Raw genomic sequence first — 15,640 nt, 5'->3', positions numbered from 1 at the left:
GCATGCCTCTGTGGCTGCAATATATTCAGCTTCCGTGGTAGACAAGGCTATGCACTGTTGCATCCTTGATACCCATGACACTGCACCTCCAGTGAATGTATAAATATAACCGGTAGTAGACTTCCGGTTATCTGGATGACCAGCATAATCTGAATCCACATAACCATGCACCTTTGCATCCTGCTTGCCAAAGCATATGCACAACTCCTGTGTGCCCTTCAGGTATCTCATGATACCTTTCACTGCATCCCAATGCTTCTTGCTTGGATTTGCCATATACCTGCTAACCACTCCCACTGCAAACGCAATATCAGGTCTGGTAGCAACCATGGCATACATGAGACTGCCACAAGCTGAAGCATACGGGATCTTGGCCATTTCAGCCCTATCAGCATCTGACTGTGGGCTGACTGTGGGCTATCCATTGCACTGAGTTTCACATATGGAGGCAATGGAGAACTAAGGATCTTCCCCCCCTCCATATGAAACCTTTGCAATACTTTGCCAATATACTCGGTCTGAGACAAATACAACAAACGCTGTCCCCTGTCTCTCCGTATCCGCATGCCCAGTATGTGATTTGCATCACCAAGGTCCTTCATATCAAAGGCCTCATGCAATCTCTTCTTAAGGTCATCAAGCTCCTTACGAGCCTTACCAGCAATAAGCATGTCATCCACATATAAAATGAGAATGATTAAGCTGCCATTTGCAGCCCTTTTGGTATATAAGCAGTGATCGACATCACTTCTCCTGAAACCTTGGGACTTCATGAAGGTATCAAATTTCTTATACCATTCCCTTGGTGCCTGTTTCAGCCCATAAAGGCTCTTCTTAAGCTTGCATACAAGTGACTCCTTGCCCTTGACTGCAAATCCCTCTAGCTGCTGCATGTAGATCTCCTCATGAAGATCACCGTGAAGAAAAGCTGTCTTCACATCCATTTGGCATAATTCCAAATCCTCACATGCAACCAAAGCAAGTACAGTCCTGAGTGTGGTCATCTTAACCACTGGAGAAAAGATCTCATCAAAGTCGACACCATACTCCTACTTAAAGCCCTTGGCAACCAACCTGGCTTTATACCTTGGCTTAGCTCCAAGTGTGACTTTCCATCTATACACCCACTTGCATGGAAGTACTTTCATGCCTTTAGGCAACTGCACCAATTCCCAAGTACCATTTTTATGGAGACTTTCTATTTCGGACTTCATGGCTAGTTCCCATAGCCTTTTATCATGCATTTGCACGGCTTCCTTGTAACAGGAAGGTTCTCCACAGACTCTAAGCATAATAAAATCTGCCCCTGGAACAAATCTGTCTGGCTGCCTCGTTTGTCGAGTGGACCTTCGGACCCATTGGTCTTGCTGTCCAGCCTGCTGTTCACCTAAAACAGGTGGCTGTTCCAGTAGATCAGGCTGCAGAATTATGCCTGGGAGATCTTCCAAAGGTGGTATATCCTGTAGGACATCTTCCGCCACTGCGGGCTGTCCATTTGGACCTGCTGCAGCATCATGCATTGGCTGATTACGCTGCTGTTGTGGCTGATTTGCAGCCTGCCTGAATTGTACAGGATGTCCCGAGTCATCAATGTCAACCTCTGAAGCATCAGAAGGCTTATCTACTGCCTTAAACATACATGACTCATCAAATAAGACATCATTGCTGCATATAAGCTTCTTATTCACAGGATCCCATAGGCGGTAACCCATCTCACCACTGTCACCATATCCAAGAAAAATGCATTTCAAAGACTTAGGATCAAGCTTGCTGCGATCTTCTCTGCGTATGTGCACGTACGCAGTGCAGCCAAAGACCCTCAAGTGCTTATAGGAAGGAGGTTTTCCTGTCCAAAGCTCCTCTGGCACTCTGCCATCTAGTCTCTTATTTGGTGACCTATTGATGAGGTGTACTGCTGTTTTTACAGCCTCAGCCCAAAATCCATAAGATAAAGCAGCATGTGACATCATAGAGCGGACCTTTTCCTGTATGGTTCTGTTCATACGCTCTGCAGTGCCATTCTGCGGTGGACTGTAAGATATATACTCCCCACCGTTATCTGACCGCAAAGCCTTCAGTGTTCTGCCTGTTTGGTTCTCAACCAAAGCAAGCCATTTCTGGAACACTGGAAAGACATCACTCTTCAATCGAAGAGGATACACCCACACCTTCCGTGTGGAATCATCTATAAATGTGACAAAGTACCGTGCACCTCCAAGTGAAGGACTAGGCATCTCACACACATTTGTATGCACAAGCTCAAGTTGAGCATCTTTATGTCCTAATCTCCTCTTATGAGGACACTGTAATTGTCTACCATATATACAGTGCTCACAAAACTTTAAATCAGAAAATTTTAGAGACGGTGAGTAGCCAAGGCGAGCCAATTGCTCCATTCCACTTATGCTCATATGTCCCAACCGGCTATGCCACATAGAAATATTCGGCAGCTCGGTGGCATGAATATCAGTATGATTACATACTTTAGCATGAAGGGTATACATCGTGTCAACCTTAGGACCTTTGGCAACAACCAGGGCACCTTTGGTGACCTTCCAGAAACCATGACCAAAGCTGGTCACAAAACCTTTGTCATCCAACATGCCAGTAGAAATCAAAATTTTCTTGACTTCGGGTACATGCCTGACATTGTGAAGCATAAGCTGAGTACCATCAGCAAATACAAGCCTGGCATCTCCAACACCGACAATACTGCATGCATGATTATTATCTAGAAACACGACTCCATTACTGCCTCCTGCATACCTGACAAACAACTCTCTGTAAGGTGTAACATGGAATGAGGCACCTGAGTCAATGATCCAAGAGTGCATGCCTGCAAAACCGCCTGCATGGAGAGCATGAGCATCCAAAGTAGAGAGAAATAGAACCTCTCCCTCACTGTCATAACCGTGTGTAGAATGAAGCTCTTCAATCTTCACACTGCTCTTGCCCTTGCTTACTGGTACAATTACCTTTGCATCTGACGCATCAGTGTCCTTGGCCTTGTCTCTCTTATCATTTTTCAGTTTAAAGCACTGCTTTTTGGTATGTCCCTTTTTGCCACAGTAGTAGCACTCAACATCTTTGTTGGAGCGGGACTTGCTCCTCCCTTTTCCCCTTTCCTGGGATTTGCCTCTTTGCTGACTTCTCCCCCTTGCATTCAAGGCATTGTTAGGCTTTACTGCATCTTGAGCTTTCAACTTCTGCTCTTCTTGCAAAATCAGCCCTGTGATATCTGCAAAACTTATGAAAGTGTTTGCATTTGTCACAGCTGTGGTGAACGTATCCCAACTCTCAGGAAGAGAGATCAAGAGTGCCATACCCTTGGTTTCCTCATCCACCACGTACTTCTGATTCGCAAGCTGAGTAACAATTGAATTAAACTCATTGAGATGTGCATCCATGGAGGTCCCTTCCTTCATCTTCAGATTGAAGAACTTGCGCAACCAATATATCTTTGTGGCTGCACTTTGCTGCTCATATGTGTCCTGTAGCTTTTTCCACACCCCCCAGGCTGTAGTTTCACCGTCCACATTCCAAACAACACTCTCATGGAGTGACAATTCAATTATGGACTTTGCCGATAGATCGGCCAGTGCCCAAGCATCATCAGATTTGCCAGTGGGCTTCACACCTTTGTGTACAATAGGAGCATGAAACTGCCTGAGGATTTGCACATTCAGGACCATCTTTTTCCACATGGGGTAGTTAGCAGCACCCTGCAACTTCTTAATATTAAGAAGAGAGGACTCCGAGGATGAAGCCATTACAATCAGCAAGAAATATAACCCACACTTGGGTGCCTGACTCCCTGCAAACCAAGTGCACACAGGCACTTGAACTGTGCTCAAAAAATTTAATTCCTGCAGCAGAACAACAGGAACTGCACCTGCAACTGTTTCTCCCACTTAAACAGAGAATTATAACTGTTTACTGCTTGCTGCAGTTTCCGAACAGCAACTCTGTTTGCATCATTAAATGCATTGTTGTACAATCAGCAGTACTGTGATATTAAAACAGCATCTGCCCTGCAATTACAGTGAAAAACAGCAGTGTATTTTGCACTCTGTACTTCTGTACAGTGACTGTAATCAGCCCCACAGTTGACACAGAACAGTACCTGACTGTACCAGAAAGTACAGAATCAGTAAATGACTGTTTGACTGTTCAAACCTGTCAACTTCAAGCTTCCAGATACCACTAAAACTGTATAACACAGTTTAGAGTAGGATTTAGGCAAAAGCCCCTTGACTGGAGGCAAAACTCTCAGAATTTGAGTGCATTTACCGCTTCTCTGACCACTGTAAGGCATTTAATTGCTTCTCCCAGCACTGATATGCATCCAATTGCAAAACCCCCAATTTGACTGGCACATTCAGTGCTCAAGTCTACAATGTAGTGCTCAATGCATCTTCCACTGTCCCGTAGGTCAACAAATGCATACGAATCCTGCAAGAATCAACTCCAAACAGGAGGATAAACGCAATGCGTGCGTATACAAGCCAATACTTGGCACTGGCTACAAAAGCCCCTTGATTCTGCAATCCAATGTTGAGGATTTCCTCACACAGTAGGCATAGACTGTATATCTGCTTACTGTACTTGCATTTGACCATTAATGCTCACAATGAGCTCGAAGACTGCACCTGTACCTGCAAGTACACGAGTGCTATAGGAAGACGGAGCGTACCGTAAGAAATCTGAGGGAGGGGGGGCGACTGATTTCGCTGCAATAGCAACTGAAACCAGATCTGGTACCCCCCAACGGGCACCTGTGCCTGTATCGTTGCCGGAGCAGTTGGCGAGCTCCTGGCGGGAGCTCGTAGACCTGGCGGGCTGCTGGCGGGTTGCTCGCCTGCGTGGTGAGCTGATGGCGGGCTACTACAGGCATCGCCTGGTTGGCGACCTGGCGGCGCTGCTAGCTAGCGTCACTTGGTTGGGCGACGCTGGCGGCGTTTGTTGGCGCCGCCTGTGGGCGACGCTGGTGGCGTTGCTGGCGCTGGTTGGCTTCGCTGGCTGTTGCCGGCCCTGCTGAAGCAGCAGCTCGCTGCTGCTGGCGGCGAAATGCAGCAGCTTAGGCTGCTGCTGCTGCTGCTTGAAGACGCTGTTGCTGGCGAGCTCCACAACACAATGCTGCTGCTGCTAGTCCTCAAATCGCTGCTGCTGCTAGACGAATGCTGAGACCCACGTTTGGGCAAGTGTTGCAAACAGAAAACGTGCTGCAGCTGAGAGGACGAGTGGGAGGGAGATGTGCTCTGATACCAGTTGAGACGTGGGAGTGAGAGAGAAAGAGAGAGCACACCGACACACACAGTAGACACGAGAGTGTGGGGATAATGAAGTATGTGTGTACCTCCCCAAGCACACAGTCAACCTTTTATATCAATGGATAAGGTTACAACACTAAGTACACCGTACTTAGTGTACTTAGCAATAAAAGTACTAACTGTACTTAAGTGTACTAACTGTACTGGGGTGGCCATAATGCCTTTACCCCAACACTCGTATGCTTCTCAGACCAACTTTCTCTGAGTGAGAAAGTACCGCAGTGATTGATGATCGGTCTGAACATGAAAATCAGCACCCAAAAGATAATGCTTCCAGGTCGAAAGAGCATGTATGACAGCCAACATCTCTTTCTCATACATGCCAAATTTCATTTCAGCATCCTGGAGCACTCTACTCTCGTATGCCACGCCTCTTCCATCTTGCATAAGTACCCCTCCTATGTTGTTCCCACATGCATCTGCTTGGACAGCGAAGGGTTTGCGAACATGTGGCAAAATAATCACAGGATCTGAGCAGAGTCGCTCCTTCAGGAGGTTAAAAGTTGCAATTTCTTTGGGACCCCATCTGAAAGTGACCCCTTTCTTCTGTAAGGCATGTAAAGGAGATGCAATCTCTGGAAAATACCGAATGAACCTCTTGTAGTACGAGCACAAGCTCAGAAAGCTGCGTACTTCATGGATGTTCTTCAAGTGTGGCCAATTCCTGATGGCCTTTACCTTGGCAGGGTCCATCCTAACTCCATCCTTGGAAACAATGTGCCCGAGAAAATAGATCTCATGCATGAAGAATTCACTTTTCTTGGCATTGACAAGTAGCTTATGCTTCCGTAGCTCCTCGAGAACAATTGCCAGGTGCTTCCTATGTTCAGCCTCATCTTGGGAGAACACGATGATGTCATCGAAGAAAGTGTCAACAAAGGCTCAGTGCTCTCTAAAAATCCCGTCCATCATTCTGTTGAAGGTGGCAAGTGCATTGGACTGCTACCGGGGATTATATCTATCGTGTGGTCTTCTGGCCTTTTAGGGGGCAATTCCTGTGGAAGTGAGTCAGAAAAATAGTCCCTAAACTGAAAAAGAAAATCTGTCTGCTGTTTTTCCAGCTTAGAAAAATGAGACTCTTCTTCTATTGACTTCTTTTCAGATGCAAACACTAAGTACGCTGAAAGATGCTTTTTCATTACGTTGCCAATGGCAGAAGCAGATACAACATGGATGGATTCTCCCTTCAATTTAGCATCCAAAATGTGGGTCTTGCCACGGTGAGTTATTGTGATTGTTTTATTCTTTGTATCCAAAACAGCCCCAACACGAAAGTGTCAAGGTATCCCCAGTGACACATCACAACCATTCAACGGCATAATATAGAACTCTTCTATGTCCACGTAGCTCTCAATATGCATCCGCAGCTTGCCTATCACCGGAGTAACTGACTGGTTGATCGGACAAGCCAAATCTGCATCACACAACAGACCCATCTCTTCTGCCCTTATTCCTAACTTTCCAGCCAGCTCTGGAGAGATGAAATTGGCCTTGGCTCTCGGATCGAAAAACATCAGAGCTGTCTGGTCTCTTTTCTTGCCCCATGCCCGGCATAACTCTGTAGCATCTGTATTCTGAACAGCCCCAATCAAGTTTGGCAAAAGACCAGCAGTGGGCTTGGGCTTTTCATTCTTCTGATCAGTCCTCTTTTCCTCCTTGTGCTCACTCTGCTCAGGAGGAGGGAACTTCCACTTCTTATGTGGGCATTCAAAAGCCCTGTGGCCTTCCTCCTTGCAAATATAACACTTGTTGGCATCATAAAGAATTTGCTTTTCCTCATCAGGCATGCGGGTTGGTACTCGCCTTTGTCCTCCAACAAACTTTGCCTTCATGGGCTGCGAAAACTTTCTGAACTTCTTAGGGGATTCCGTCTTGCTTCCCTTTGACCTTGATGTCTTCTGTGAGCTTCCTTTGAACCTAGAAACTTTCCCTTGCATTAGTGCATAAGCTGTAGTGGCATTCTCAACCAACTGAGACATATTGGAAACCCTTGTCTTCGTGCAGTAGTCCCGAATCTCCTTTGGCAACCCGCAGTAATATCTTTCAATTTGCTCGGACAGTGGTACATGTCTGTAAGAATTCACTGGCAGTAGGGCTTCCCAAAACTTCTTATTGTAGTCCTCCAAATTTCTGCAGTTTGCAGCATCCAACCTGTACCAGGCGGTCATGATATCCATCTCAAAAGTGGTAGTGAGCCATGCTGTTGAGAAGACCTGCTTGAATTCGACCCAAGTGGTAGGTGCTCTGCCTTGCAAGAGGAGGTTGGTCCACCATTGGAGCGCATTGCCCTTCAAAAAGGTGGCTGCCTTTCGGACTTTGGAGGATTCTGTGAAGTGTCCACCTGAGTAGGCAGCATCAAACTGTTGCATGAATGTCAAAGCCTTCAATTTGTCCTGCATCCCATTGAAAGTCTCAAACTTGACAGTTGCCCCTCCCTCCTTGTAATCTTTCAATTTGCCTTTAGGGGTGAGATTGTCATAAACGGGGGGCTGTAAAAATGGTGGGGGTATCACTGCTCCCGCATTCTAAACCATTCCAGCCGTACCCATGGTGGGGTTTGGCATTCCAGGTCCCACTCCCTGCATCTGTGGCATCTTCCAAGTATTGCCCACTGTCCCAGGCATTCCTGTCTGCATTCCAAGCTGCATCCCATGTTTGAGTACATCATATTGGCATTTGCAGGGGGCATTCTGCATTCTAGGCTGCGTGCTGCCCATAAAGCTACCTGGCATTCCGGGTGCCTCTGCAGATGGTGCCACCATTGCCTGGAAATTGATCTGCCTCCGAAATATCCTGGATGCATCATGGGCTGAGGAAGGACTTGCTGTCCTTGATTGACTGAATGAAAGTTATTGGCATTACCCGCTACAGGGGTGATCGAGGGCATCTCTGACGGCTGTCTACCGAAAGAAACATGCATAGGAGTCTTCTTATGCTTCTTATGTTTCTTCTGAGATGATTTTTTGCTTCCAAGGGAAGCAACCATAGGGGGAGGAGCTGCATAATCTCCGTGACAGCATGTTGCAACTGCGAGAGGGCTCTGCTACACTTTGCATTCGTAGCTGAAAAAGTGCATTGGGATCAAGCTCCTCTGCCTTATCTACCTCATCCTGTGAGTCCTCCGTGGCATGCTCCGAGAAACTGGATGTGCCCCACTGTCCTGCTGGTTATCACCCCCGCTAGTACTGTGCTCCTCTTCAAAGCTCTCTGATGCTCTATCTTCGTCCTCCCCTCCTGCTCTGAAATGGTCGCTGACCTCTCAGAGGGTGACATGCTTGCTAAGATTAATGGCTATAGCAATGAAGGTGTCCTTCACCCAACACTACCAGGGCTCACCTCTGTAGGAAGATTGTCATCCTGCTTCAACATGTATCCACTTGCTTGGTACTATTTCTTTTTGTTTTTCAATAGTATGCTTATTAAGAAATGAAATGTTTTCCTACTGTTCAGTTACGGACAATGGGGACTAGGTCTAGCATTTGAGGGTGGACCCCCTTGCTTAGGGTTATGGGCATTAGTGACCCACAAGAGTGATGGCCTCTCTTTGAGAGGGACATCTGGAAACCACACCCCACCTGAGTACCCAAACATGGGACCAATCAAATGCACAGATTGCATACTGACCTAGGAACCATTCAAGAGAATGTTCCCTGAGCTTTGGGTGTGGGCCTGGCAGCATGCCAAGAGTAATGGAGATACAAGATAAGACGACAAACAAATGAGCTCAGTATGGCTCAATTATGACCTTAGAGTATGTCAATAGATAGTCCAAGCTGTTAGGAACCCGTGGGTGCGATCAGAATTGAATTCTGACAACTTTAAAATTTTAGGGTTTTTGGGAGTGACACGTGGCAGACTGTCACATGGAATCTGAGCTGGCAGGTCAGTCCACCTATCCCACACATGTGGCAGCATGCATGGCAAGTGGCAGGGTATGCAGGCCAAGTGTCTGGCCCCAAATCTGGTAGATTTGGAGCAAGTTGTGGGCTGTCCTCTTTGGGACTGCAGCCCACCAAAAATCTGGGACAAGTGTCCACCTTCCACTCTAAGCCTGGGGGGGGGGGGTGAGCCTATAAAAGAAGGCCTCTCCCCTTCATTCCCTACATGAAAATTCGTCACTTTTCTTCTCCCTCCTTTTGGATAATGCAGCAGAACCTCTTCAGCTCCTTGGGTGCAGCCAGCTTCTCCCCAAGCCATTCTCTCACCTCAACAGCACTTTCTTTCTCTACAACAGCACAATCTCTCTCTACAGTTCCAGTCCCTTCTCTCCAGAAATCTGCCCCCTCTCAGCTCTTCTGGAACAACAGCAGCATCCTCTCTCCTTCCCCTAGCTTGGAGCAGCCACAGCCCCTTTCTCTCTCCTGCTGCAGTCTTTCTCTCTCTACTGCAGAATTTCTCTCTCTATTGTTCCAGGCCATTCCCCTTGCAGAAATCTGCCTTTCTGTGCACCTTTGGAACAGCAGCAGCTCCTCTCTTACATCCCCTCCCTTGGGATCAGCATTGGCACTCTCTCTCTATAGCTATCACTCCATAAAGGCTTTCTCTCTCTAGCCTACAGGCTGTTTTTCTAAGCTGTTCTCATTCCAGCCCCATTTCCACACTCTCCTCACCCAAGGTAGCTTCAGAGGCATCAAGGACTTCATCTACAAAAGGGTCAAGTCACGAAGGGAGCCTGCATTGTCAAGTTTATCTCATTTACAGCACTATTTGATGTTGTTTCTACTATCTTTCTAGAAAATTGCATGTTGACCTTTTCAGGCGGCATGATCAAATATGCTTCCACTTTCCATCTGCTGAACCATTTTCTTATGTCGGTTGCCCATTCTGTGCGGATGACCTTTTGTAGTTCTTTTGAAGCTTTGTGCTGGCATTCCATGCTTTATGAGGCAGCCTATCAGGTTGCATTTGCTGCACCTCTATTAGGTATTGCATAACTCTGATCAATGCATGAAATTCAATCGGTCTCCTTCCCATTTCCAACAGAAGTATTGAGTATGGAGTAGTGGGTTTGACACCAAGGTGTCTCCTTAGGAAAGCTTTTTGCATTTTCTTAATATCATTCCATGTAGAGGCTGAAATGCTGCCTCCCCATACTTCCACTCCATATAATACTGTCTGCACTACATATGCATCAAACAGTATATTTCGAATTTTCCAGTTCCTAGTGTCGGTGTGCCTGCAATCATTCTCAAGCTGGTAGTACTTCCCCCAACCAGTGTCCATCCTTCTATGTATACATTGCCACCATCTGTGATCTGCCGGGATATCAACCCCTAAGTATTTGAAGGTGTTGACATACTCAATGATCTGTCCATCAAAGGTGATCTCAGGGGGATGTTCTGGCTGATTGGTACAGACTGCCATCATCTTTGTTTTTCCGACATTTACTTGCAGCCCGCTTTCCCTACAAAAATTCTTAAGCACTTGTAAAAGTTTGTGCATAGATTCCGGATCGTATGCAAAAAGAACGACATCATCTGCGTATAACAACAATAGCACTGTCGAGAGCCCCAATTGCGGTCCTTGCAACCCTTTCTCTACTGCAAATTCATTGATGAGTTCCTCCAGTTGCTCAATGCATATTCCGAACAAGGTAGGCGATAGAGGGCAGCCTTGCTTCACTCCCATATTGCTCTCAAATACATCAGACATACCTTGTGTTTGTTTGAGTCGGCATAATACCTTTTCATAGATGCGAGAGATGCCTACCCTTAAGGCCAAAGGGACTCCTATTTCTTGCATTCTCTTCCATAATCCTCCTCTTGGAACTGTGTCAAATGCTTTCTTGAAATCCACAAAACAACAAAATAGAGTGCGTCCTCTCAGTCTGCATTCATCCATGAGGACCCTAAAGGTAATAAGGTGGTCGGCTGTCCTGTGCTCCTTGCGAAAGCCTGCCTGTCCGGTGGCTCTTTTCTGTGCCTCTTCTGCCCATGAGCTGATTTTCATTTCAAGGACTGTACTGAAGAGCTTGGCCAATGTAGAGCTGACCATTATAGTTCTGTAATTTGTGACTGAATTTTTGTCTCCACCTTTGTGTAAAGGCTGGACCCAATTTTCTTGCCATTCCTGAGGGAAACCATGGTGTAGAGCATGTGTTAGGATGTGTGAGAGCCATGTTCTTGCTCGGTCTCCTGTCCATTTCACAAATTCCACATGTATCTTCATGTGATCTGATGCTTTGCCATTGGCCATCTTCTTTAGTCGAACTTCAATGTCTTTGAAGGTGAAAGGACTAGTGCATGTGACTAGAGAGAGAGAAAGAGAGAGAAAGAGAGGTTTCTAGTTGTATGTTACTAAAAATAGTATTATTCACATGATGAAGCTTTTGGTTGACTTGTAGATTCAAGAAAATGAAGACAAGCAACTGATAAACAGTGAGTTGGTTGCAAAAAAGCCCAGGAATTCCAGTTCAGAAGCTTCACAATTACATAAAAGTGATAGCAGATGTGAAATGGTTGATGGACGGGAGGCAGAGTCATCCATTCAAAATGATCAAAAGGATAAGGTATAAGGGATGTAAACTGTTAGTCTTGTTTCATATCTCTACTTTGTCAATGCATTACCTTCAATGTGGAGGGGCATTGACAAGGCTCCACTGTTTGCAGTTGGCTGATTGTCATTTCCATTCAGCATGATGATGATGGGGTTTTAAGAGGCCAATCTAGCTGATTTTCTCTCTGGCATTATTTCAAACTTGTGTAGATTTACCTTTTTTATAGCAGAGTATTTTTTATAACAGAGAATTTTTCTGACAAAGTATTTTTTGCAACAGCAGATTGAGACAAAGGAGGAATTGTTGAGATACAAACATGATCTTGACGCTGCACTTGTTCAGCTTGAGCAGCTCAAGGTGGCCTTTTTATCACTTGATTAGTCACTTGAATGTCGGTCATAAAAATCAGTTGATATGGTATCATTATTCAATAAGACTCTAGCTTCAGTCACTTTAACCTTATGGAATCAAGAGAATCATTAATCTCAAAATTCATCAGAGCTTCATTGGCTAAACTTATGATTTGGAGTGGAAAGTTATAAACTTGAAAAAGAAAATGTAAAATTGTATTGATTTTCATGCAACTGACTTACGTGCTTGACTTGGAAACCATGGCAATTCCTGATTTTTGACAACTGGGCCCTGATGCCAGGTCAAAGAATAAAAGATCAAGCATCCACTACTACCCAAGGTCTGGATACCATGTCATAAACAAAGAGAGCTTGCTTGCTATAGCCAACTCCCTGAAATGGAAGACTTCCTCGAGATCACACATCTTTCCTTGATGCAACTCACTCCATCTGCATGCATATATAAAGAAAACACTTTGTATCTAGAAAGGGGACACTTCAATGCAAAGCCAAAAAGAATATGTATTGATGTAGAAACCAAGTACAAAATTCGCCAGACCTACAAGATACTGTCACTGAGGTAAGGCACCAACACCGGCTCTGTATGCTGTACTATTGCTGTAAAATCCTCTCTGCCATCTGCCTTCCGTAGGCTTCATTAGCTAAAAGGATGAGCCTCACCCGCTGTCCTCCTATGCACCGTGAGTGGCTATTCTACCTGGTGTAGATCTGCCCTTAAGTGTCCTTACATGCTCAATTGATTGGACAGGCCCAAATGCCCTCCTTTTAGGACTGGGCATTCTGCCAATCTGCCAGTAGACCAGTACAGGGCTGGGCTAAATGGGGATTGAGGAGGAGAGTGCCATGTGGCATAGGAGGAGTTGTCCCACATACAATGGATTGTGGTTGGATAGGCCTTGGGGGAGTGCCATTCTTGTATTTGAAGGGGATCTTTGCTTTGGAGCAAAATCATATTGATTTGAGTCTTATCTAATTGAGTCAGTGTTAGGAAATGGAGTCAATTTGAGTGACTTTTAGTGTGTTCTAGAGTAGTACTATACTACATTATATCCTAGAGTGCCATGTGACACTATGGGACTTATCCCATATACATTTGACACTTGAGTGTGTGCCTATCCTATAAAGGCATTGTACTTTCATTGTCATTTTCATCAAGCCTCATGCCTTTCTCGATCATGTAAGTACTTTGCTTAGTTGTATATTTCTTTCTCGCATTATTTCATTTCCATTATGCTCTCCTAGTCTTGCTTTTCCTTTTCATTCCATTCCATGTCTTTCATCTTCATATGGTATGAGAGCTAGACTATCTTCCAAGAGGTTGAGGTAAGAGATTGAGGACATTGAAGCCTCTCTCCCTCATTCCCCTTGGAGGAATGGCTTCTCCAATTCCATCTAGAGCTCTCTTCTTCATGCCATAATCTGCCACCTCTCTTCTCCTTCCTTCAGCTACATCTTTCTGTGACCTGCGGACGATGTGACGCTTCTATCCGGATCTAGAAGCAGAATCACGACTTTGTGTCTTCAGCAAAGTTGTAGAGGACCTTGAGTACTACAAATTTCGTTTTTACATCATTGCAATATGAGTTTTCTGTGAAAAGTTACAGCCCTTGCAAGAAGTGACGAAATTTGTTTCTACGCGCGAATTTTGTTCTGGAGCTCAATGATTTGACAGCCCAAGCATGATGCAGCCAGCTCAACGTGGAGCTGGCCATCCTCTTCATCGTTGACCTCTGCTCCAGCTCGCCATTTGCTCCTTCTGCCTGACATTCTCTTGGAGCTGTTGTTTTTAAGTTGGTGCTCGTATTCTGCCCGCCATTTCTTCCTCTCCTACATCTCCATTGTGCTTGCCATTTTTTTTTTCTTTTGCCCGTCATTTCTTCCTCAGCCCTCCATATCTCTCTCAGCTCGCTTGTGCCCTTCATTCTATCCATCACTCTTCTCTCTCCTAGCTGTCAGATTTATGGGTTCGCTTTCCACCAACTCTCTCCTTGTGGACAAATTCAAGGGGGAGGGATTTTCCACATGGCAAACAAAAATGCAACTCCTCCTTATGAAGGAGAATGTTTGGGATGCCATCGAAGATGATGAAGCACTTGAGGCATCAACGGAGCTTCAAACACGAAAGATTTGAAAGCAACACAATTCGATGGCCATCGCAATCATTGGGCTTGCCTAGATGATTCATTGATTCATAACGTCGACTTCAAGTCCAAGGCAAAGGAGATTTGGGCACGCCTTGAGAACAAGATCACCAACTCCAAGGTATTTCTGAAAATGCAATTATATAAGCTGAAAATGGAAGAGTCTGATACTTTGAGTGCGCATATAGCAAAAATTCAATCTTTCATTCAACAACTCTCTAATTTGAAGTGTTGCCCGGATGACGAGGACAAAATGGTTGTCCAGATGACAAGTATGAAAGGGATTTCTCGCTTTGAGGATGCTCTTAAAGTACTTCGCATTGCATCGACTACATTCGAAGATATGGTGTCTCTTTTGCTTGAAAAGGATCGCCGCAACAAAGAATCTTGTAAAAAACACACTAACTAATCTCTCAGCCTTTCTGTCGATTCACGGATGAGATTCACAGGCGTTGGCATCGCATTGTTCCACCCAGCCATTCTTGTGAATCACATGTACATAAAGATACGTAACTTTTATTCCATCATGCCTATCCACAAGCCCTCAGTTCCCTAGATGGTTCCCTCTGCCACATGTCATCATTTTAGACCTTTAACTTGGTACACCATTTACCCCTCTCTTGGGACACAATTAAAACATTTGCCCCTTGGCATTATTACACATTTAGGTGCACCTAGGCCTTAGCACTCAGAACCACCTAGTCGATGCCAGTATACTCTCACCTAGGACCTTGGCATTTACTTCCCTTGACCATTTTATTTATGCACATAAAATATTACAAAAGTCGGTCATCTAAGGGAAAATGCCCACCGATCTTTCCGAGGTCATGCTATCTCGGCTAGAGCATAACATTCCTTCCCTCTTCAAGCATCAGCGTCCTCGATGATGAAATCTGGGAACACTCTCCGTAACTGGTATACGGATTCCCAAGTGGCTTCCGATAGAGGTAGACCATGCCATGCAACCAACACCGTGGGTATCTTTTGATTGCGCACTTGCATTGTTCCTCGGTCCAAGATTCCTGTTGGTTTGCGTCTTGCATTATCCTCTATCTCCTGAAACAAAACAACACCTTCGATTAGTGAGTCACTAGTATGCAAAGATTTCTTTAAACGAGAAACATGAAACACTGGGTGCACCTTACACCCCGATGGTAATTCTAATTTATAGGCTACCTTGCCTATTCTTTTTAGAATTAACCATGGCCCACAATATCGAGGTGATAACTTAGCACACTCTCCTGCAGTCAAAGACTTAAAGTGCGGAGGAACTCTAAGAAAAACTTTTTCTCCTTTCTTAAA

At 45.2% G+C, this 15,640-nt stretch overlaps 1 protein-coding gene and 1 pseudogene across 5 annotated transcripts in view; one reads left to right on the top strand and one right to left on the bottom strand.

Annotated features, from left to right (window-relative positions):
* LOC147895333 (uncharacterized) overlaps positions 1–15,640 on the top strand; it is a 166,397-nt gene that overhangs the window by 82,811 nt on the left and 67,946 nt on the right. For 4 of the 5 annotated variants that reach the window (XM_087384034.1, XM_087384035.1, XM_087384031.1 and 1 more), the window contains 2 exons: positions 11,674–11,838; positions 12,106–12,183. In XM_087384034.1, coding sequence (XP_087240160.1) covers positions 11,674–11,838; positions 12,106–12,183 — 243 coding nt within the window. The remainder of the gene's footprint in view (positions 1–11,673; positions 11,839–12,105; positions 12,184–15,640) is intronic. The other variant, XM_087384033.1, reaches the window with a different exon arrangement.
* On the bottom strand, positions 6,239–8,092 carry LOC147895334 (uncharacterized; annotated as a pseudogene).

The sequence above is a fragment of the Dipteris shenzhenensis genome, chromosome 13 (assembly GCF_047967505.1).
Source record: "Dipteris shenzhenensis isolate YYH24624 ecotype China chromosome 13, Dip_SZ_1.0, whole genome shotgun sequence".
Classification (NCBI taxonomy): domain Eukaryota; kingdom Viridiplantae; phylum Streptophyta; class Polypodiopsida; order Gleicheniales; family Dipteridaceae; genus Dipteris; species Dipteris shenzhenensis.
Note: the sequence above shows the minus strand (reverse complement) of the source record. Positions and strands in the feature narration are given on the sequence as shown.